The 21,644-nt window shown below is 43.9% G+C and overlaps 1 protein-coding gene and 1 long non-coding RNA gene across 4 annotated transcripts in view; both read left to right on the top strand.

Moving 5' to 3' along the window:
• Nucleotides 1-4,572: 4,572 nt before the first annotated feature.
• LOC309435573 lies at nt 4,573-7,852 on the top strand. Its single transcript, XR_014183186.1, has 3 exons — nt 4,573-4,663; nt 5,846-5,946; nt 7,700-7,852. It is a non-coding gene; the product is annotated as an uncharacterized lncRNA (long non-coding RNA).
• A 4,040-nt stretch (nt 7,853-11,892) lies between these two features.
• The window catches only part of SLC22A23 (solute carrier family 22 member 23), a 118,579-nt gene continuing 108,827 nt past the window's right edge, over nt 11,893-21,644 (top strand). For 2 of the 3 annotated variants that reach the window (XM_082044817.1, XM_082044816.1), the window contains exon 1: nt 11,893-13,390. In XM_082044817.1, coding sequence (XP_081900943.1) covers nt 12,860-13,390 — 531 coding nt within the window. In that variant the 5' untranslated portion in view covers nt 11,893-12,859. Of the gene's footprint in view, nt 13,391-15,442; nt 15,462-21,644 lie in introns of those variants that run through there. The other variant, XM_082044818.1, reaches the window with a different exon arrangement.

The raw sequence follows: 21,644 nt of genomic DNA, 5'->3' as shown, positions 1-21,644 counted from the left end.
TCTCTTCCCTCATTTTTGGAGAAAAAAAAAAAAAAATATGCTTGAGACATTCTGGAGGTGCTGGACTTTCGTATATCCCCACAAAACAGATAAGATTCTTCAAAGTGAACAAAGAAAGTCAGTGATAATTTTTTCTGAATTCTAGGAAGAAAAAGGAAAATAGTAAAGCCTTGACGAAAAAATTAAACACTATATTTTATCCTGACGGGAAAAAAAAATATAAAGAAAAATATTTGCAGTGCAAAGTCATTACATTATCCTGAACAAGATGAAAATACATCTTTAAGTAGAGATGTAGCATTGAAACTCTATTCAGCTGCTTTGTGTAAGCAGACTGTGGGCCTGGTGTTTCAAAAGATCACAACAAATACTCAACCTCATTTGTTTAAAATGAGATAATGGAAATCATGGCTCCTAAAACTCCAAGGGAAGTTTAAAAAAAAAAAAAAAAAAAAAAGGACTAAACTGTGGTGGGCAAAATTACAGCACTGTCTAACAAAGTACCAAGGTACAAGTGGTTCTGTGCCTGCTGTATGTGAGGAACAGCATGAATGCTCCTGGAGCATTCACTGGATTATAGAAGGTGGTTGCAAGATCTGTATTATCCCTGCTAAAGCTAAAACTTACCAATTATTGAGAATAATACTACGATACTGCTTCTGAAATGGCAGCCTGCAGAATGCTGCAGCCAGCCTGCCAGCAAGTTGGGAACTTGGCACACAAAGAAACTGTTGCAGAACATATTGACCCAGGAGATAATCTTGATAAAATCTGAAAACAGAGCTTAATTAAATATCGAAAGAGAGGCTACATTTTGGGACATGAAATGTAAAGTGTTACACAGCTCGTTCCCCTCTACCGGGGAAAACAGCCTCCCAGCAACAATGCAGTTCACTTTCCAAAAACTTTGTTGCACCGTACTTGATGTGGGAGGTTGAGGGCGGTTCAGAAGTTCAGCAGAGACCCTGAAATGTAGTCCTTACACCCCCATCGCAGAACAGCTGAAGTTTCCCTGTGATATTGGACTGAATTTTAAGTGAAAGTTGCAAGCACTTAATTCAAAACCGTGCCAGAAATCCTGCAAGGACTAGACATGTTAATAAAAGCAAGTGAACCATTTGTTTGCTTCAGCAGTCCGATGGATGGAATCCACCAGAAGACAATGAATCTGGAGGAACTCAGAATTTCCTACCTTTTGAAGAACTGGAAATTTCCCAGGAAAATGTATACAGAACAGGAGAACCCAAATACCGAACCTTTAGTGAGTAGAGGTCTAAATTCACCTCCTCCCAGAGATTATGTGTACTGTACAGTATCCAACCAAAAGCTGATCAAAGGCTCTTCTAGGCTGTTTTAAAACTTGAGAACATCACAACACCGATTACCCTGGCAGTGCAAGATATGCTACAGATGTATGGGTTGGATTTCAACCCTGCAGCACTGGTGACTCAGCTTTGCCGGTTGCAAGCTGGCTATCAATTTGCAGAAGGTCACTGAGGTCCATTCCAAAATATTTTTTTGTTCAGCCAAACCAAATGCTGACTGTTTTGCAAAAGGTGAAGCTGATACTAATGTTTTCCATTACAGTAGCAGCCAACCCTAGAAATGGGAGAAATATAGATGCTTACTATCAGCCACAGCTCAGGATTCTGCACCTCATGCAATGAAAAGAAAAAGAATAGTCTGATTTAAAGCTCACAAGAGTTTTAGGTAAATTCACTCAAAGAAAACAGCAGCCTCTGGACTTTGTCTGACTTGGACTCCATTCCTCTATTTGTGTTTTTAAAATAAATAATTATTAGCTTTAGACCATTTCCACTTTGTCTACTTCTAATAAAGTGAGGAAAACAAACTTTGTCCTAAACTTTAAAACTTACTATCTGTAATCGGCTTCCTTTTTTAATACAGACTAATTCTCATTAAGCACTGCATTGGCTCACTCTGAGGTCTTGGAGCAGTGGGTAGGACACTTCATTACCAGCAGAATGAACAACATATTTTGCATCTACATTCACTACCTGGATAAAGGTTTGTCCTCAAATCTTAAAATACTGGAAAGATACGTTGAAGCATTTAAGAAGAAAACTTTAAAAAGTCTGACTCCAGGAGCATTTTCCCATAGTAACATGCTTTTAAAAATAATTGAGAGAGATTAACAGAGAATTGCTGCATAATTATACTAATTCATCTCCACTTCTTACCACTGGGTTCTTAATCACGAAAGTGTGATGCAAAGGAGAATATGAATTGGGGACCAGCTAGTCATCTGCTTCAGGTAAGCTTATGAAAATAAGCAGGAGCCAGTGAGGTGCCTAGTCAGAATTACTGTTTGAATAAGGAGATCACAAGTAGGTCAACACCACTGTGAAACTAGCCTAACAATCTCCCTTCTGCCTAAAGCCCAGGAATAATATTAAAGCTAATAACTATACAGAGTGTTTTGTCTAAATCCAAATGGCCAGGAACACTTGATACCTATGGAAAGGAACTGGAGATAAGAAATACCCTGCCTAAGCTGGCAGGACAGCCAAGCTGCACAACATAGGTGGCTTTTGCTCAAGGTAGATTTTGGCCCACTGCCTATCTCATTCCAAACAACCACAAAACTGGTGAAAGCCTTTGATGTTCTCGCATGACATGGTCACAAGTGTGAACAATTTACATCTGCAGTCACCAGTACGGAATTTTTTTTTTTTTTTTTTTTAAATGGTAGCTGCTTTAAACTTGTTGCCCAGTTGATGTCTTCCTGAGGAAGATAACTGAACCTCAGGCATGTCTGAAAAAAATGTTTACTTGAAAAGAAATGCAGGTTTGCTAGCAAAAACCAGCCTCCTCCTTGCTGATTGAGGCCATCGGTATTGCCTGTCCTGCTGGCTGACTGTGCATGGACCAACTGAGTGGGTACGAGGAAGCAGGGAAAGGCCACAGCCTGGTTGTTGGTCCATTGGCTTTTTTCTTCTTTAAAGCCAAACCTCCTCAAGCCAGGTGTTCAGGTGTTTGTTCCTAGCTGGCTCCTCCCTTGTAGCGTGTCTTCTCGACCCAGGTGTAACCTCTCATTCTCTGGCTGCTGCTGACAGCTTTTCCCTCCTAGCAAAATGTGTCTACCTAGATGTCTCCAGTTGCAGAGGAACTTGAGTTTTCTGTCTTCCGTGTTCCCAGATTCCTCAGATGCAGCATCCTCATTGAGCAGCAGAGGATAAAAAGACTGTGGCAAGTCTGCAGTGGGTCATTTGGTGCGGTTGGTGCCTTTCACCTTTCCTTGGATATGCTGGGTGTGTACTGAGTAAACATCCTGGAGATCTGCATGTGCTGGCCAGATCCTACTGGTCCAGAGCAAAACTAGCTGGAATTTCACCCCCTTCCTTCAGATGCAGCAGGTGTTGGGACTCTAGTGGTGTAAAGTACAGAGCCCTTTGGATGAATGAAGGGACCTACCTCTCCCCCTTTCTCTCTCTCTCTTTCCCCCTTCCCCAAACCCCCAAGTTCAGGAACTCCTTGATTTTAGGCTGCATAACTCCAGAAGAAAAAAAAAAAAAAAAAAAAAAAGAAAGAAGTGGTTAGTAATTCAAAGGTAGAGGCTAACAGCTCAAGACAACATTACTAGCATGCTGGAAAAGGAGTTTTGACCTTTGTGGGGTAAAGTATAAGTCAGTGGTTATGCCTGGAAAGATGAAGTTTACCAGGCTGACTGCACTGCAAAGCTGTATTTGCACAAGCTGGCCTGGGTTCCAGGTAACTACAAAATACTTAATTCTAGCATTTCAAGCATCTTATCTCTCAAATATTCAAACACTGATAGAAAATACAACAAAAACATTAAATATTTTGTTATGATTTTTTTCCCCAATCTCTTTCTTTTCCTTTTGTTCTTACAGCTGTTATTTCATTATTTCATACCTGTTTTCTTGAGAAATCCAACATGCTCTTTCCCCAACTTGAACTATTTTTATTAATGCTCCTATTTCCCTCTTAAACCATATGTGCACAATCATGCCTGGTTTGTATGCAGAGAATAGAGAATATGTTCTTCTCCTTGAAATGTTTGAAAGTATTTATTCAGGAGAACATGAGCTGACCTGTGAGCCACTGGTGCAGGTGTCCCCTGCAGATAGGCAGTGGGAGAGTATCCAGGTCTACACTTGTCAAGATCAAATTTAGCAAGGTCTGTACAGGACATCCTAGTAATTCCTGTCTGGAAATGGAATGGAATGGAATGGAATGGAATGGAATGGAATGGAATGGAATGGGATGGGATAGGATAGAATAGAATAGAATAGAATAGAATAGAATAGAATAGAATAGAATAGAATAGAATAGAATAGAATAGAATAGAATAGAATAGAATAGAATAGAATAGAATAGAATAGAATAGAATAGAACAATTGGAAGGTAGCTACAACAATCATCTAGTCCAGCTGCATGCAGGACTTGCAAGGTGCAAGCAGCAGTGAGTGCCAGGTAATGTGTAAATAGATGGATGGATATATGTCAACATCATGTGGCTACATCACACCGTTTAACTAAGACTTGGTCCCTTCTCAGCCTCTCCACAGGTAGCATCCACTTTTGGCCTGTGTTGAAGGATGGAAGAGGCTCAAGTCTTGCTACTGTGCTGTGGAGCTCACTCCCAGCCCATGTAAACACAGAACTGTTTGGATATTGGGTGAGTCTGAGCTTGTATATATAATATAGGAGCAGGCATGGAAAGAAACACTCCCCAACAAGCATGTCTCTTATCCGGGTGTAAAGAAACAAAAACAAAAAAAAATCAAAGGGAAATATTTCATGTGCAAATAAGGTTCTTGATGAGAGGTTCCATTTTCATTAAATATTCCAGTTGGGTCCTGTAAGATTGGAACTTGGTGACTCATATATTTGAAGCAATTAGAATTTGAGTTGCCATCTTTACGTTTGTTTGGTTACTTTCTGTAGCATATACACCTGCTTGCACAGTTAGTCTGCATGCAAGGTGTAATTTATCTGTCTGATGGCTGCACTATGAGTCACTGAGATCCTTCAGGGTGTCCTGATTCCTTTCCTCTGATAATCCTTAAGAAAGATCCTGGGTGGTGTTTGGTTTTTGCTTTCCCTTTAGAAACTGAGTTAGACGGTAAAAGTGACAGTAAGCATCTGCATGTAACAGGTTGTGACATCCATTATAGGTGAAAATGCACTCATCTTGCTCCTGAACTAGGTATTACTATTCCAGTCTTGGTATTTCTGTTAAGAATCTGCCAGCAGCCTTAGAGGTGGATGAAGAAAATAAACACATGTATTTGCACTAAATGATTTTTCAACGTCAGATGTTTGGCTACCATCTTATGACCAAGGGAATGCAAAATTAATGCTGTTAGGGACTTCGGTCTTTTGAAGTAGGAATCCTGCTCAAAGCCTGTTTAATTTAATTTAATTTAATTGTTCAGTTAATTTATTTAATTCTAGTATTTGAAGATCTGTTTAAAATTAAAAAAAGCCACTGGACTGACTTAATTCCTACTTGATTTCACTACATTCCTCTAAGGCGTTCAAACAATCTGCCTCTAAAAATTATGTACACTGTAGAACTTGTCTTGTGTAAGCACTCATTAGTTTTTTTGCATTGTTTTAATGTATACACACAGAGAAAAAGCCCTACGTTAAAACACCATGAAGAATGCAAAATTAAGAACTTGAAAGTCAGAAATTACACAAGGTAAAATAGCTTGTGCAAATCTAATTGGGCCTCTCTGTGTGTTCACATAATGTCTATGTGTTATACATAAATACACTTATAAAGTGTAAATATTTGTGTATGTACAGCAAGAAAAGCCTTTAATTATATGACTACCTACTGTTTTTTCCACAGAGGGCTTACCTTATTCATTGAACAGGATAGACCTGATTCACATGTGGGTCACCTTATTAGAAGGCTGTTCCTTCTACGACATTACATTGTTACTTGTGGAGGTAGGTGAATCACAAATGAGGTAGGAGACTGCGAGAAGAGTTGGGGATCTCACTGCTTCTCCGTGGAATTAAATTTATAACTTAGAAAATGAGCTGGGCAGTTGCTGACAGGTATAGAGGTATCTGGGTGAGCTCCTGAACTTTCCTCAAGGAAAATTATCAGGACAAGCTTATGCAACGTGAGTTGCTGGTCTGAGTGAACTTCACTTATTTACCTCACTGTAAAGCAGGAGGTTCATGCAGGAACTGGTCTGCAGGTAGATTGCAAGGGGAACTAATTTCTAGCTAGGAAATGTTCACAAGCATCAGATGGAGCTAAATTCTTGTGGTGGCACAGCTGTGTCTAGAAGGTAACATCTGTTCACAACATGGGTAGAACTAGTTTGGGTTTATCTTCCTTAGTCTCGAGTTCCTAATATTCTACATCAGTACCATCAGCTTCATTAACCAAATTCATAACCTCATTTAAAAAAATAAAATGTAGTGTGACAAAGTTTATTTTCCTTAAATCCAGGTTAACTGGCTCTAATTATCTTACTAGATTTAATTCTTTATTAATCAAGTGCTACATCAGCTGCTCTATCATTTTGCCCAGGAGTGATGTCAGGCTTCTGTCTCTTCCTCACAGCACTGTATGACATTATTCCAGTTCTGTTTGTCTCATTTTATGAGTGCCTGACTTGACACTCTGGAATCTGATTTGCAAAAGCACTGCACATTCACAGTTGCCAACAGTTGTGCTTTGAAAATACAAAACACTGCACCATGCTCAAGAATGGTAAACTACTGGGAGCTGCAAGTACCCAAAATTTCATGGTTGTCACCTTAACCTATCTGCTTCTGAGTTTCTAAGTTTGAAAGAAAGGTAATAAACCTTCCTCTTTTGGAGACACAGTGCAAATAAAAGCATTAATATTTGTGAAACACTTGGATCCTTCATAAGGGAGAATTATAAAAAAGCCCATGAGGACATTAATCATAGTTCTTTGGAGCAGAGTTTGAAAATAGTGCATTAAATAAGTCATGGGCCTCAATACTGAACAAAGAGAAAACAAAATATTGAATTGCTCCTCATTAAGACCCAGATTCTCAAAGGTATTTTAAGTACCTAAATCCTGCTGAGAATCAGGGCTTCTTAAGTGGTATTTTTTTTTAAACTGCATGAGACAGGAGATCTACAAGAAAAATCATAAGGAATCATGTAGTTATAGGCTGCATCATGATGTGCTTGTAATTAAAGCTTGCATGAGAATGTATGTGCACAATATTGCGGCACAAATTAACATTGCCCATGCAATCTTAGTTACAACATTTACCAACATCGGGTTGCTTGACTTTGCAACATCTATGATCTTTTCCAATAGTTAGTGTATAAATAATTTTCTCTGGTTTTCAGATAATAAAAAAAGCTGCCCACATTTCCCATCATACTTGCATCCCTAGCAAATGGGGGATGGGAACCATTGCTCAGCTTTATCCCTCCCTGTGTGGGGTACAGACCTCTGCCAGCAGAGTAAATGACACAAGTAATAGGTTGTTATCTTCCCTTTGAATCAGCATCAGGGAGGGACAGAACATTTTGCCAGTGAGTTTCATTAGTGTTTGCTGACATCAGAAGAATGGTGGAAGTCAGGTGTCTTTGGTTCAGTCAGGATCGGGGGAGAGTAAGTTGACAAGAGTACAGGCTTTTCTGCCTATTCCTCAAGTGGGTTAGCTGCTTTTACCATTTTTAACTCAGTCCTCTTTCTTTCAGTTTATCTTGCCCCACATCCAGCTCTCACAGTATTCACCTGGACCTCCTGAACTGAAAAATCCCCTGTAGCATCTGGATAAAGCCCTGCACATTGTCATCTGACCCCATAGCTGATCCTGCTTTGAGAGCAGGGTGCAACAAGACACCTGACCTCTTCCAACTTGAATTATCCTATGAAGACATTGTGCTTTTCTCTATTACATAAGTAATCTGTATTCCAGTAGGTGATTTTATTAATCAGTCTTTGTACCAAGTAGCTTCGGTTTATTGCACTGTCATGATTTCACCTCTACGGAACAAGATTTCTGTAGACAAAAAAAGCAACCAAGCATACAATACATAGGGTTGTTATTATGTGGAATGAGGTTGCAAATTCCACATTAACCAGGAATTCATGCCAGGAGCTCTTCAAAGTACTGTGGTTAGCCTTCCAAGAATCAGGAAATGTTAATGTCAAGGCTAGGAAAGTTTGGTATGTTTTTTTCCCCCTCCTTTCTGTAAACATCACGATATTTCTCTGGGTCCTGGCTTCAAATTCTCTGAGCTGTGGCAGGGTGCTGACAGAGAGAATGCTTGTTCTTCAACGGCAGGCTTGCTCTGCAAAGCGGTGAAGTTCACTGGTTTCCACCACTGACATGTTGTACCAGCTCTCAAGCTGCTTTGTGTTATGGCAGGGATGAAACTGCTCCTGTCAGAGGAAACCAAACCCTTCTTTTCTGCTTCTCCTCCTCAAAATCTTTAGGACACGTTATAATGGTACAGTTTTCTTAATATAAATCAATGTCGAAAAAATAAGCCAAAAGACATTGATTCATTCTCTGATTGAATGCAACTTATATTTTAAACAGTATCTTTTTGTCTTCTAGCAAAGAGGCACCCCAAATATCCTCTGTCTTCTCTCTAAGGTCTAGAGGTACTGTTGGAGAAACCATGCTTGATCACAAAACGTAGCATCTCGCAAAGCCTTGCATAGGAGAGAGAGGCTTGCCTCTGTAATCTTAACTGCAGCATTTACTCATGTGTAGGCTCCACTACACAGCTGGAATATTCCTTTCAAATCTTTCTCATTTCCTCATTCAAACAAAACACAATTTTCACAAGAATTTGTGAAGGCATTTCTGTTATTTGAAAGATATTTTTCCTTCAGTGGCACTTGTTCCATCAAAGATTTATTTCTTAACTCCTAGAAATGTGTTTTCTTTCTTGTATTGTCCTCAGCCTTCTAGTACTCAGAAACAGTCTCTCAGGCATCACTGTTTCAAGGGTGGGAGAACTTCTACTATGTAAAAATAAGTAACTCTCAGGAATATGCTACCTTTGAAATTTTTCATTTCCAAATGAAATCTCAGGATGTAGGAGCCAAACAGAAGAGGTACTTGGGATTAAAATATTTGGTCAGTTTGCATAAGGGTTGTTGCCTCTCGTTAGGGTCTTTTCATTGTACTGTATGGTTGTATTCTGTTTCTACAGATCTGCTCATTCACAGTACCTCTGCCTCCTTCTCTAAGGGCTCTTCTTTTCCCTTCTATCTCTTCTAAGTTTTCAACTCTTTACTTTCTTCAGTCAAATTCCTCTTTTCTCAAAACTTCTACTTGAGATCTCCATTCTCAAAGTCCTCTCCTCCTCTCCATTTCTCCGTGCCAACTCCAAGCCATGCTGAGGCCTTTTTGACTTTGTAGAAGAGAGTTAGCTGTTGATAGCTGGGAGTTACTGGAAGATCTGTTCCAGGTGATCCCATTGCATAAGAAATCGAGGAAGGGTAGGAAACAACCAATCCAGCTGAATTGTGAGTTCAAAAAAAAAGGAAGAACAGAGAAAGTAGGTCAGGTTTCCACAGGGTAAGTACAGAAGCATCATCCGGTAAGACTAGATGGGAACAAACACAAAAAAGTCAATACAACAAATAAAACTTAGCTAACAAGAGCATCGCAAGTAACAAGAAATCGTTTGGTAAGTGCATCAGCGGTAAGAGGAAGTCAAAAGCAAGTGGATTACTCATCAGAGAGGGAAAGATATTGACTGATGCTGAGAAGGCTCAGAGTGCCTTAGGCCTTTTTTGCACCAGTCTTGGCCGAAAGAGGTCACTTGTGATGAGTTGATTGACATAATACATATTAATGACAAAGCAATGAGGTTTCAGCCTGGACTGAGACAGAAATGTTTATAAGAGTATGCAGAAAACCTAGAGGTTTGCAAACCAAGAGGCTGGCTGGACTTCACACCAGCATACTGAAGGAAGTGGCTCAAATAACTTTGGAAGCACAAGTGTTTGTCTCTGAGAGCTCAAGGAGGACAACCAAGGGCCTTGCTGATAGAAAAAGGCAGAACTGGTGCCTGTCTTTAAAAAGGGCATAAATACATAAATAAATAAATAAATAAATAGACCAGTCAAACATTTTTTTCCCCAGAAAGCACCTAGTACAAATAGACATGTCATTTGTAAACAGACAAGAGGTAAGCAGCTATTAACATGGACTTGTCAACAAGAAAATACGACTAGCCTGTCAAATTTCCTTTGGTGAAAGAGGAACAGACTTTGTTATGGAAGAAAGGAGCAAGGCCTGCAATTATCTGTGCCTTGGTTAGGCTCTACACAGCCATTCATAAATGAAGGAGTTCAGTTTATGTGAAAAAATTGGGCAGTGGGTACAAAACTGTGAAAAGAACAGTTGTCAGTGGTTCACTGACAAATGGGTGGATTATAGCTGCAGTTCCAAAGGGGTCAGTCCTGAGATGTTTCATTAGCAGCCTTCAGAGAAGCTGCTAATAGAGGAGCAACTGCAAGTACATTGGAGGATGAAATAAGAAATCAAAATAATCACAGAATCACAGAATGTTAGGGATTGGAAGGGACCTCGAAAGATCATCTAGTCCAATCCCCCCACCGGAGCAGGAAACTGCTTGGGAAGGACAGAACAGGACTGAAAAGCCACAAGAGGAATTGTTTTTGCAGGCAGGGTTAACCCCCTGCACACACAGGGGCTCGGGCACAGCTCCTTGCACACTGCAGGCAACAGCTGAGGGAAAGCAGAGGAGAGATGGTGGCTGAGGAGACAGCAGGGGAGCTGGACAAATGGCAGCTGGTTGGCATAAAGAAAACATGGCACAGGTGACATGATAACAGTCATCAGATGTAAAAGAGCACTGCAACACAGGAAGAGAGAGAGGAGACTTCCCTGGGCAGGGAGCACCAGGTCCATGTTTCAACAAGGAATAATCAAATCAGACAGGAGAAGTTCCAGCTGGGGAGGCTGCAGGGCCGCTTGGGTACTGGGGATCCCTCAGAGCAGGACGGAGGGTAGCCCGAAAAAGGGATCTAAAACCACCAACAGATGGGAAACCTTTTTGGTGTCCTATGCAAGAAAAAGAGCTAACAGGAGGAAGATCTAAGGAATTAATGGTGTATGATAACTCATTTGCAGAGACTGGATCAAGTACATGAAAATCTGTTGACTCTCCCATTTATATTTGGTAATGACAGCAGTCCTCTTCTAATGCACACAAGTATTTTCTGCTCACTAGCCACGTTCATGTGCACAAGCGCATATTGATCTGTTGTCTCTCTTTCTCTTCTTCCAAAGGAAAAAATAACCACAGAGTTCAGTAATGCATGAGCTATGCTCCACAATGAAAATAGTCTGAGGCACTCAGATGCTGAAGTAAATTTAGCTTAACATAAAAATAACCTTCATAAGTTTGATCCGTTTATTTTACAATTAATTTGACAATTAATGTCAGGTGTTAATATGATTATTATTTTTTAAGTGTGTACTAATTTGGCAGCCTGACTGAAACAACGCAGGTACATCTCCTTGCAGTGCTCTAAGTCTCAGAAATGCCCCCTTTGACTTCCAGTTCTTTCCTGTAGGTCTGTCCCCGCTGCAGCCTCCCCTCTTCAGCCGCCCAGGGTGCTCCTCCAGCCCAGCCAGCTGCAGCGGCGCTGCATTATTAAAGGGATGCCGTGTAAATAATTGATATGGAAATAACAGCGCGCCGTACAGCGAGAGCACCTCCTTCCCCGGCCCTCACCCCACCGCCGCGATACGCGATACCTGCCCCGGCGCGGCGGAGCGCAAAGCGGCCGCGGGGCGGCGCGGAGCCCACGCGGGGCCGCCCCTCCACGCCCTCCCGGCGCCGTCCCGCCCCCGGCGGCGGCGGGTCCCTGCAGGGGGGCCGGGCCGGGCCGGGCCGGCGGCGCGGCGGGAGCAGGTGCGGCCGCCCGGCACCGCGGGGGCGGAGCGGAGGGCGGTGGCGGCGGCCGGGCCGGGCCGGCAGGTAGGGGCCGCCGGGAGGCGGAGGGTGAGGAGCTGGGCGGGCTGCCCGGCCTCTGGAGGTGCGGCCGGCGGCACGGCGAGCGGGCTGCCGCGGGAGGAGGACGGCGGCGGCGGTCTCCGCAGCCCGGGCCGCGGAGGGGCCCCTTGCTGCAGAGCCAGATGTGCGGGACGGGGGGCTGCGAGGGGCCGGTGGGGGGGTGCTGGGGGCTGCCGCCGCCGCTGCTGCCGCGGCCGGGGGGGAACCCTTAGCTGTGCGGGAAGCGGGGAAGCCGCGTCGGGAGCTGTTATTTTCTTCTCCCCCTTCCTTTGCCTTTCCTCTCCTGCCTCCTCCTCCTCACCAAAACCGGGAGAGGAGGCGTGTTCGTAGAGCCTTGCTGCACCGGTTTTGCTTGGTTTGTTGTTGCAGGGTTTGGTTCGCCGGGTGGTGGGGGTTTTTTTCTGTGTGTGTTGTGGTCTTCTTTTCCTTCGGTTCCTTCTCCCTCCCTTTCCTTTGGCCCATTGCATGCTCGGATCCGGCTGGATCCTTCCTTTTATTTTCGGTGGTGCTTCTCGGAGGGGGGAAGGGAGAGCTGGGATGAGTGCAGCTTGACGCACAGGCGAGGGGAGGGGGGGCACCGCCGGCAGCTGCAGCGGTTCGTGGCCGCAGGGTGCGGGTGAGGAAGGGAGCGAGCGAGGGGTTCGCTCGGTGCCTCCCCCTTTCTTCGCCCATCTCCTTCCTCCCCTCCTGCCCTCCCCATCCGTCTGCTGCCGGGTCCGGCTGGGAGCGTGTGTGCAATATATAACGTTGTAAGGCGTGTGTGCGCGGAGGAGAGGGAGGGAAGGACTCGCGAGTGAGCCGGGGCTGCCCCAGCCCCCCTTATGTGACCCCCCCCTCCCGTGCGGCTGGATGGCGATAGACCGGCGCCGTGAGGCGGGCGGCGGGGGCCGGCCGCTGCCGGAGGAGAACGGCTCGGTGCCGGGGGCCGCGGGGGGAAGTGCCGCCAGCCCCCCGGGGCCGTCCCCTGCCAACGCCACCGGGGCTGAGATCCAGGCGGTACCGGTGCCGTCGCCCGCTGCCGCCTGCAGCCCGCTGCTCCTCGACTACGACGGCTCGGTTCTGCCCTTCCTCGGGGGACTGGGCGGCCGGTACCAGCGAACCCTGGTGCTGCTCACCTGGGTGCCGGCCCTCTTCATTGGCTTCAGCAAGTTCTCGGACTCTTTCCTCCTGGACCAGCCCGACTTCTGGTGCCGGGAAGCCGACGGGCAGGGCAACTGGAGCGGGTCCCTGGCGACGGGACACGCCAACCACAGCGGCAACGGGAGCATCTTCCCCACGCCTGGACTGCCCACCCCCGCAGGGGGCAATGTCAGCGAGTGCGGCTGCCACGAGTGGCACTACCGCATCAGAGCCGGTCTCGTTCAAAACGTCGTGAGCAAGGTGAGAAATGCGTCTTTCTTCAGCCCCTTTCCCTGTTCAGCCCTCACAGACCGCCTTGTTCCTACCGCAGCCCTGCTTGGCATCTGCTCATCTCAAGCAGTGTGAAGCGAGCTGAACATCGTGCACACCTGTCTGTATATGCCACTGCTGGGTCGGTCAGCTGCCCCATGGGTTACCCTCTCACCAGCAGAAAATCCCGCATCCCTGTAATCCTTTCCTTCTCTGGGTGTCACACCTGATATCTGTCCTGTGGGTTTGTTCCTTTCTTGCTGGTTGTGATGCTGAGCTGCAAAGTTATGTCCTGAAATGGGATCCTTGGCAGCTCTTCAGGATCCCAGCAACCATCCTGCTGTCTTGCGATGGAGGTGTCTGTGGGAAAGACAACATGGACGAGTGTCACCAGGTAGTGGGGGGAAAGGGTTGTGGAGAAGGTTCCTCTTGTGATGTCACTCATCTTGGTGGGAATACACCATAACAGCCATACAAGCCAAAAAACATGTTGATTTTTGGGGAAGCTGATGAGGTGGTCACTGTGGAGAAAAACAGACAAAGTTCTGCTGAGTTGTTCTTGTTTTGTACTTACTCTCTTGATAACTGCTTTGGTAGAGCAATAACAGAAGAAATGTCTCATACAAGTTGTACTCCAGAGGCAGAAAACGCATGCTGCTCTGTTTTGTGTTTCCTAATGTAATGGCTAAGGTGGAAAATTTCTCGTGAGGCGGACTGTGCCGCGTTCTAATGTTGCTTCATGTTTGCTGAGTAGTGCGTGCAAAAAAAATGCTTTGCCTTTTCACCTGAAAGCTTTGGCTTGTTTATGCTACCAGCCCTGCAAAAGCCCTACCATCTCCGGGTGGGCCTCGATATTAGTAAGCAACTGGAGCTCTAGGAAATGTAAAATGAAACTCTTACACCAAGGAAGTAGTTCCTGCAGTGTGAAGACTCCCCCCTTAAGATCAGCAAAAATTACTTCCTGCCCGGGAGCAGTGTTTTGGATTAACTGTGCTTATCTAGTTGGGAGAAAGAAACGCAGCAATTATCAGGTGACCGGTATGATTGTGCATTGGTCAGCCAGCATGCATGCATATTCATCACTGAAAAACATTGAAGTTTTTTTTTTTTTGTACCCCTTGAAAGCGTGCACAACTGGGGGAAAAGCAAGTAAAGCAAATCCCTCAAAACCTTGAACCCTGAATGGATTAAAAAAACCCAAAAACTAGCCCTGCTACGCTCCTTCTGTGAGAAAAACACAGGCACATGGTGGATTTGACTGGTTTGTGATGTAGAAGAGCATAATATGAAATTTGATATTTAAGAGAAGCAGATTTTATTCTGTTTATAACCAGAGACTGAGCTCTTCATATGTTTTAGGGTTTAACACGGATGCATAGAAAAAAAAATATTTCCTTTTAGAGCAAAATGTATTTTTTTTAATATTTGAATCTTTTGAAGGTCATGATCAAGTTGGCCACAAAAGGTCGGGGGAGAGTTAGTTTGCTATATTGCATGCTTCTTTAAAAATAACAAAAGAAGTGTTCTTTGGAAGAACTTGCAGTAAAGGGCAGATCAATTTTAAGGGGTAAATAAACAGCTGTGGTCCCTCCTGCCTTGTTTTCTATTACAAAGAATAATAGTAATCTTTGGAGACTATGGGATTTTCCAGTGAGGAGTTTTATTTTTGTTGTATGCTCACTTTCAAAAACTTGGCAGCTTTTTCTCTTTGATTTGTAATCCCATGTAATTATAATTAGGTTGTTTTCTCAGGGTCAGGATTCCTCTTTACTTTGTGCTTTGGTTTTGTTTTGGGGGTTTTCTGGGTGGGTGTGCTGCCTTTTTTTATCCTACTGAAGAAAGAGAAGAAAAACCCAGGCAGAACATCAGGGTAGCTTAATTTGGACTTCCTTTCTTAAAAACCCCCAGGAGCTTTGATAGTGTGGGAGCGATCCTTGTAACTGCTGAGTCCTCTTACATCCATCCACTGTCCTTTGTGAAAAAGAGCTGCCCTGGATGAATTCAGAAGACTGGATATTCCGATCTCCTTTAACTCCCTCAGAAATACATTTGTTTCTGTAAGGTATTATGCAACGTTCTCATCTTTCTAAATAGATTTTTATTAAATCTGAGTCTAATATACACTAATCTATGTAGTAGCCAGGGGTTATATTGAAATATCACAAAGAGAGCCAAAAGTGTATTAATAAAAAATGAACTTTTGTTTGGCCCGTAAACCCCATTGTTCTCATCTTCAGCAGTCCAAGCTAATCACTGCCGGATGCTCCTTCACTGCTTTGTCTTCAGAAACGATGAAAAAAATTGTGGTTATTTAGCGCAAAGCACATTTCCTGCTCTGCGTTTTGTCCGTGCACATGAGACTTCACTGCACCCTGTTCCTCAGGAGCAGATTGCTGTCCTTAAAGTATGTTAAATTACTGTCTCTGTAGCCTCTTTCCTAATGGTACCCTTCATCAGATGTTGTCTCTCTGTCTCTGCTTTCTCAGCTGTCCCAACCTCAATGCCCGTTTTTTCCCAGCGTATGGCATGCTTGGGACTGATCTATCCTGCTGTTTCCAGCCCCGCTCTGTGCTTCGCTTAACCCCGCTTCTCTTTGAGTCTTTGCTGGAGCCAGAGGTGGCCTTGCAGCTTCCTTGAAGAGTGGTATCGCCACGCGAGGCACTGCCATTACCCTGACCTTCTCGGCTGAGTCACTGGGAACGGTGCTTTTTATAGTGCTGCCAGTCACTGGAACTGGTAATAAAGGACATACTGCTTATTATTTAACATTGTTGAAATACATATGGCAAAGAGGTCAGATGCATAATTTAACCACAGGGATTCCAGTGGCCATATTAAATCACCCATCTGAGCTAATGTCCTGACTTCGTACATAAATCTTGGACTTTAGCTTGGTTTGTACATAAATATCTTCCTTTAGGAGAATTAGCTTGTAAGGCTTTTTTACTGTCTTCTTTGATGATTTCTATCTACTCTCTATCACAACATCACCATTATCACATCACTATAAACAGGGTGCATGTGTATCGCTTGTAAGATATCTATCTTGAACTAGCCTCTAGGCATACAGCTAGTAAAAAATAAAAATCTGTCTTTTAGATGGTCTATGTGTCTCAACACTGTCCCAAGGAAGGATGCTGAGAGACTCTCCTTTTTTTTTTTTTTTTTTTCATGTGGAAACCTCAGGTCTCATTTTATCCATTTGCAAAGTAAAGCTTCAGGTAAATTATTAGCATTAACGCAATATACAATTTAATGACAACTAAATGTATGTAGCTGTGAAACCTAGCAGGAAGTTGGAGTGTGTACTTAGCAGAGACTTTTCTAACGCTCTTGTCAGCTGCTTTAGTGCCTGGATCTTCTGGCCATCTGCAAAGCTGGCTGTAATCTTGGGGCAAAGTCCTCACGGAAGCTCTTAGTTATAGGACTGATGGTTGTTTTTCCCTCTGTTACTAAGATGAGCTGTCTGCTGTGTTCGATTGCATTACACGGTGGGATTATTTGTTGTTCTGAATTCTAATTTATGTAACGGACACCAAAAGCTGATGATGGGCAAGGACTGAGGCTTGATTAAATTGTAGCGGTTGATGGCACAGCATCCCTCTGTGCGCACCCGCAGCATTCCAGATCATTCCACCTCTTGGGGGTGGCATAGTGGGAAGTGGTTAGTTAAAGGCTGTGTTTTAATCACCCAGAGCAATTATGTAATAATATTTTGTGTCTAGTCACAAGGGAATTCCTGTTGTGGCTGCTTTTCTGCTCCAGATGCCTTGTTTTGCTGCAGTGCTGTTCCCTTGGCTCTCAGCTTCCCACTTGATTTGGGTTGAGTCATCTCTTTTCCCAAGTAACATGCCATCATTTTACCTATTTGCCACTGGTTCGATCATTCTCGTGCCAGTTTGGCTGAGCCTCTAGCAAACTGTCCCATCCAAAAAAGTAGACCTTAATTCAGGAGAGCTGAATTGTCCAGGGGCAGGGTTCCTACGCAGCTAGCACTGAGCAGTGTTGTCTTGGTGTGAACTTGGATCAGTTCAGACTGTAATGTGATGCTCTTTACCCCTTGCAAGGGGTGATGTCTGTGCCCTACCAGCCTTTCTTTCCCTTGCTTATATGCAAATTCTGTCACTTTTCTGGCACTTACATCTTCAGCTGATTCAGCTTGCTTACTGGGTAGAAAACTTTCTCTTCAAATCTTTTTTTTTTTTTTTTTTTTTTCTGGGTTAATGAAGTGAAACGTCTCTGTGCAGTTACGTGTACGCTAGACTATGGTGCTGTCTCGTGGAATTATTGTAGGTATCTGCAAGCAGTCAGAAATGGTAAAACAAACAAATGTATGTGATAAGTGATGACAAATTTGGCATTGCTTGTAGGGTGATATTTCTTGGGGTAGGGTATAGGTTTGCGTTTCAAGTGGACTTTCGGAGTGTATTTGTTAATTAATTTGAAGGGATCACTCTCACAAGTTTCTTCCCAAAATAAGAGCTGTGCCACCCTTTCCAGGCACAAATGGGAGGAGATCTCTCACTCGTTTCTGCAAATCTGCTAGTTGGCTGGTCTCTGCAAAGAGGCTTCAGAAATGCTGATGCTTCCCTCTTTTCCTGCAACTCCCAGGATTTGTCTTGTCAGTGTCAGTTCCTGGCTGACTGGCTCCTACTTAGTCCCAAATCGATGAAAACTTTGAGTTATTGTACCCAGTGCGGTAGTTGGATCAGAAGCGGCAAGACCGAAACTAGTGTAGCACCCATGCCCTTGCTTCACTTGTATGGATTGTAGGGGGTGTAGGGACCTGCAAAGCAGACACTTGCAATGGGCAGGAAGAGTATACTAAATTTCTTTCAGATGAGGCTTTGAAGTGACTCTCTCCGCTCCTGAGGGGTCAGCAAGTCCTTGTGGTCTGATGTATCCAGAAATACTGGCAGACCAAAGCACACTTCTACTACTATATTCTTATGCCTTTATCAGCTATGGGAGAGATCCCAAACTACTTTTCCTTCCGCAAGTTCAGAGTCAGCGCTTGCCAGTCGGAGTGGTCTCTAGCTTGAGAAACCTGTTTGTTAAAAAGGGAGTGAGGGAGCTGGCTGCCTGTCCTGCTGCAGCTGCTCTGGGGCCAGCCTGTGTGCACTGAACATGGTGGTGGAGCCTGCTGGTTATCAGGGTGCTGGTGAACAACACCCTAAAACACTGGAGCACGTTTCTGGCTGAGTGGCCTGAAGGAAGGGGATGGCTTTTTCGGGAGCAATACTTGCAGTTTCCTGGTGGTGTCTTCTGCCTGCAAACAGCAAGCTACCCGATGTTGATCTTCAAGATAAACAAGTATGATGATATCACCAGACTATAAAGACTTGTTTAGTGAGCCTAGATACTGGTTTTATTTGTTTGGGGGGCTGTTACCTACAGGACAAAAACATTTTAAGCAATTGGTCTAGAAAACAGGGGCTGGGTTAAGATTGATACTGGCACCAGAACTCAGGTTTTCTGACTGGTATGTGGTGTGTTGTTTGTTTTGTTTTGATTTGTTCTTTTGTTTGTTTGGTGGGGTTTTTTTTGTTTTGTTTTTCCTAGAGGGAATGTACATAGAGCTAACGTTTATTATCACCATTAAGATAAAGTGTCTTGGATATAGGAGTCTGATTTGAGCCTACCGTAAATGGTTTGTTGCACTGGTAGAACTAACAGAGAAGGTAGTTCCATATTAGAATATCTTAAAGTCATTCTTAACTTTCCAAGACTTCCTATTGAGCTTTTTGTTCCTCATTTTCTGTGTGTACGTCAAACAACTGTGGTTTTTGTTTTTTGTTTTTTTTCTGGATGGATGTGATGTTTGAAATGGTTGGGATTTTTCTTGGTTTTTGTTTCCACTCCTGTATCTCAGTAATTTAGTTTAAATATACCAACCTTGCCCATTCTGTGGCAGAAGTTGTAGGCTACGGTGTATATTCACCAGCTGCTCAGGCAGTCTAAAACCAAATTTCTAAAGTGATTTAATGGTTTTACCTCTTCTTGCTCCGGCTGCAGTAGTGTGGTTATAAAAGATGACCTCATGTTTTTCTTAAAACATTTGTCAAAGAGAAGAAATTGGCACTTAGGAAGGCATCTAATTTGGAGCCAGTTCTGATGGTAATGTTGAGATGAGGATTACAGGCCAGCCAAACATGAAGGTGTTCATAGTTTAATAAAATAAGTTACAGAATAGCACCAGACATGTGGTTCTCTTTAACTTAAAATCTTTTGGCCATACTAATGGTGCAGTGTCTTAAATTAGAGCTTTCCAAATTAATTCTAGAGAGCTGCTAAATTTAGAAATTGCTGAAAGGGATCCAGTGCTTTTGTGTACCTTGTCTTTTGTTTTCCCTGTCAGCCTATTTGTTTCTGCCTGGTTTCCTGTTCGCGCTACCCAATGTCCCTGCTTGGGGCAGTTGCTCTCACTCGCACGCTTTTATACTTCTTCCTCCTCCTGCTTTTTGGCAGTGCAGCTTGGCTGGTGCTGGGTTATCCATGAGTACCTGTGGAATCCATTAGACTGAGATCTTGCTGTGGAAGAAAGCAGTGGGTTTTGCTGTAGATGTGTAGAAGAGCAGAGAACCCGGTCATGGGAAGATGCTGCAGCTCTGCAGCAGTGCTGAGTGTTCAGTTCTCGCACTGAATTCCCTCAGAGCAGCTTCTGTTGGGCTCTGGTCACCTCGACTCTGAAATGTGTGCTTAGTTGTCATAACGTAGTTTATTTTTTTTTCCATTTGACTTTGGACAGCATGTGAGCTTGTGTGCCCTCTGAGTTCTCTTCTAAAGACAAGGCCAAAAGTAGAGACCGGGAGGAAGGAGAAAGCAGGTTCAAGTCCCTTCTGGAATGTGTCATTGGGGTGTGTTGCAGCAAAACCAGTGTCAGCGCCTGATAACTGCTCGGTACCAGAGACGTGCTGTCCCACACCCAATGTGGGTGTCGGCACTGCCGTGTCACTGGCCCATAAAACCCGCCAGGCAGTGATGACTGACATGTGCATTGAGTAGCTCCTGCTGATCCGGGCCACATCATACCTGCTGGGAACGCGCAGTAGGTCTGTGCCCGTTCCCACGCAGTGGGAGATGCAACAGGCTGGCTGTGGTGCACACCTGTGTGTGCTGCAACTGGAGCGTTTGGGGCAGAAACTCCTGCCTGCTCTGCAGCATGATGAGGCAAGAGCACGTGTGCTCAGGGGGTGATGGCCTTGATGGGACTCATGCCTGTGGAGAAGAATGTGGGTTTTTTGTTGCTGTTGTTTTTATTCTTGGTTTTGGGGTTTTTGTTTGTGGTTGTTTTTCAGGGTTTTTTGTCTCATCATCTCCCCAGGAGAAAAATTCAGTGTACAGCACAAGGCTTGGTTGGGATTTTTATTTTGTCTTTTAGTTTGGCAGAGCCCCGAATGCTGGTTGTCTTACTGAAACACAGGAGCAAAAGACTAAGTGAATATATCCTGATATTTATTTCTGGGATGCCTATCTAGATGCACAAGCAGCAAAACTGGAAGAATCAGAAATAGTGTTATACTTGTGAGATGCAGGGAAGCAGTGCATTCTCCTTGCCCAGCAGCACGTGATTTAGAGTTACCCTTGAATGTTGTTTTCAGAGCAGGGTGGTCCGGCTCTGTAGAAAAGGTTTTTCAGCTCCAGACAGTTGTGGAGGAATTTGCACAATCTCCCTGTTACTCTGCAGTGCTCTGGATCTGCCCAGTCTCCTCCTGGCCTCCAGTCCATAGTCCATGAATGTGTAGACAATGTCACAATGTCCACCCTACAAATATTATTAAGGATAGCAAATGTAAATTAAGCCATAAAACCTTTTCCTCTACTCTGTCTCCCAGGTCTGGGTCAAATATTCGCTGCTTGAACAATTCAAGTTTGACAGACCAGTTTCATATTTTGATTTGTAAAACAAGTGGAGTATTTTTCTCATCTTTTCTTTCTCCTTAATATTTAAGTCTGAATTAATATAATACCAGACCCTCTTTTTTTCACCCTCTCCTTTTCTTCTTACCTGAGTTATAATAGCTGTAGTCCTCAAATGATGAGAGGGCAGGGTCACAGCAGCAATAGTTGCATGTTAAAATTAAGGTGTCTGATTCTTTTTGTCCACAGTGACTTTGCGCAAATATTTCTCATGAGGAATAGCTCACTCCTCTTGTCTCCTCCTTCCCCCTTCTCCATTTAAGTTTTATGCCACGCTTGACTTTCTCAGGGTTTCCCCTTGATTTTTAAAAAGGTCCAACAAGAT

Source organism: Streptopelia decaocto (assembly GCF_964273445.1).
Source record: "Streptopelia decaocto genome assembly, chromosome: 2".
Taxonomy (NCBI): Eukaryota; Metazoa; Chordata; class Aves; order Columbiformes; family Columbidae; genus Streptopelia; species Streptopelia decaocto.
Note: the sequence above shows the minus strand (reverse complement) of the source record. Positions and strands in the feature narration are given on the sequence as shown.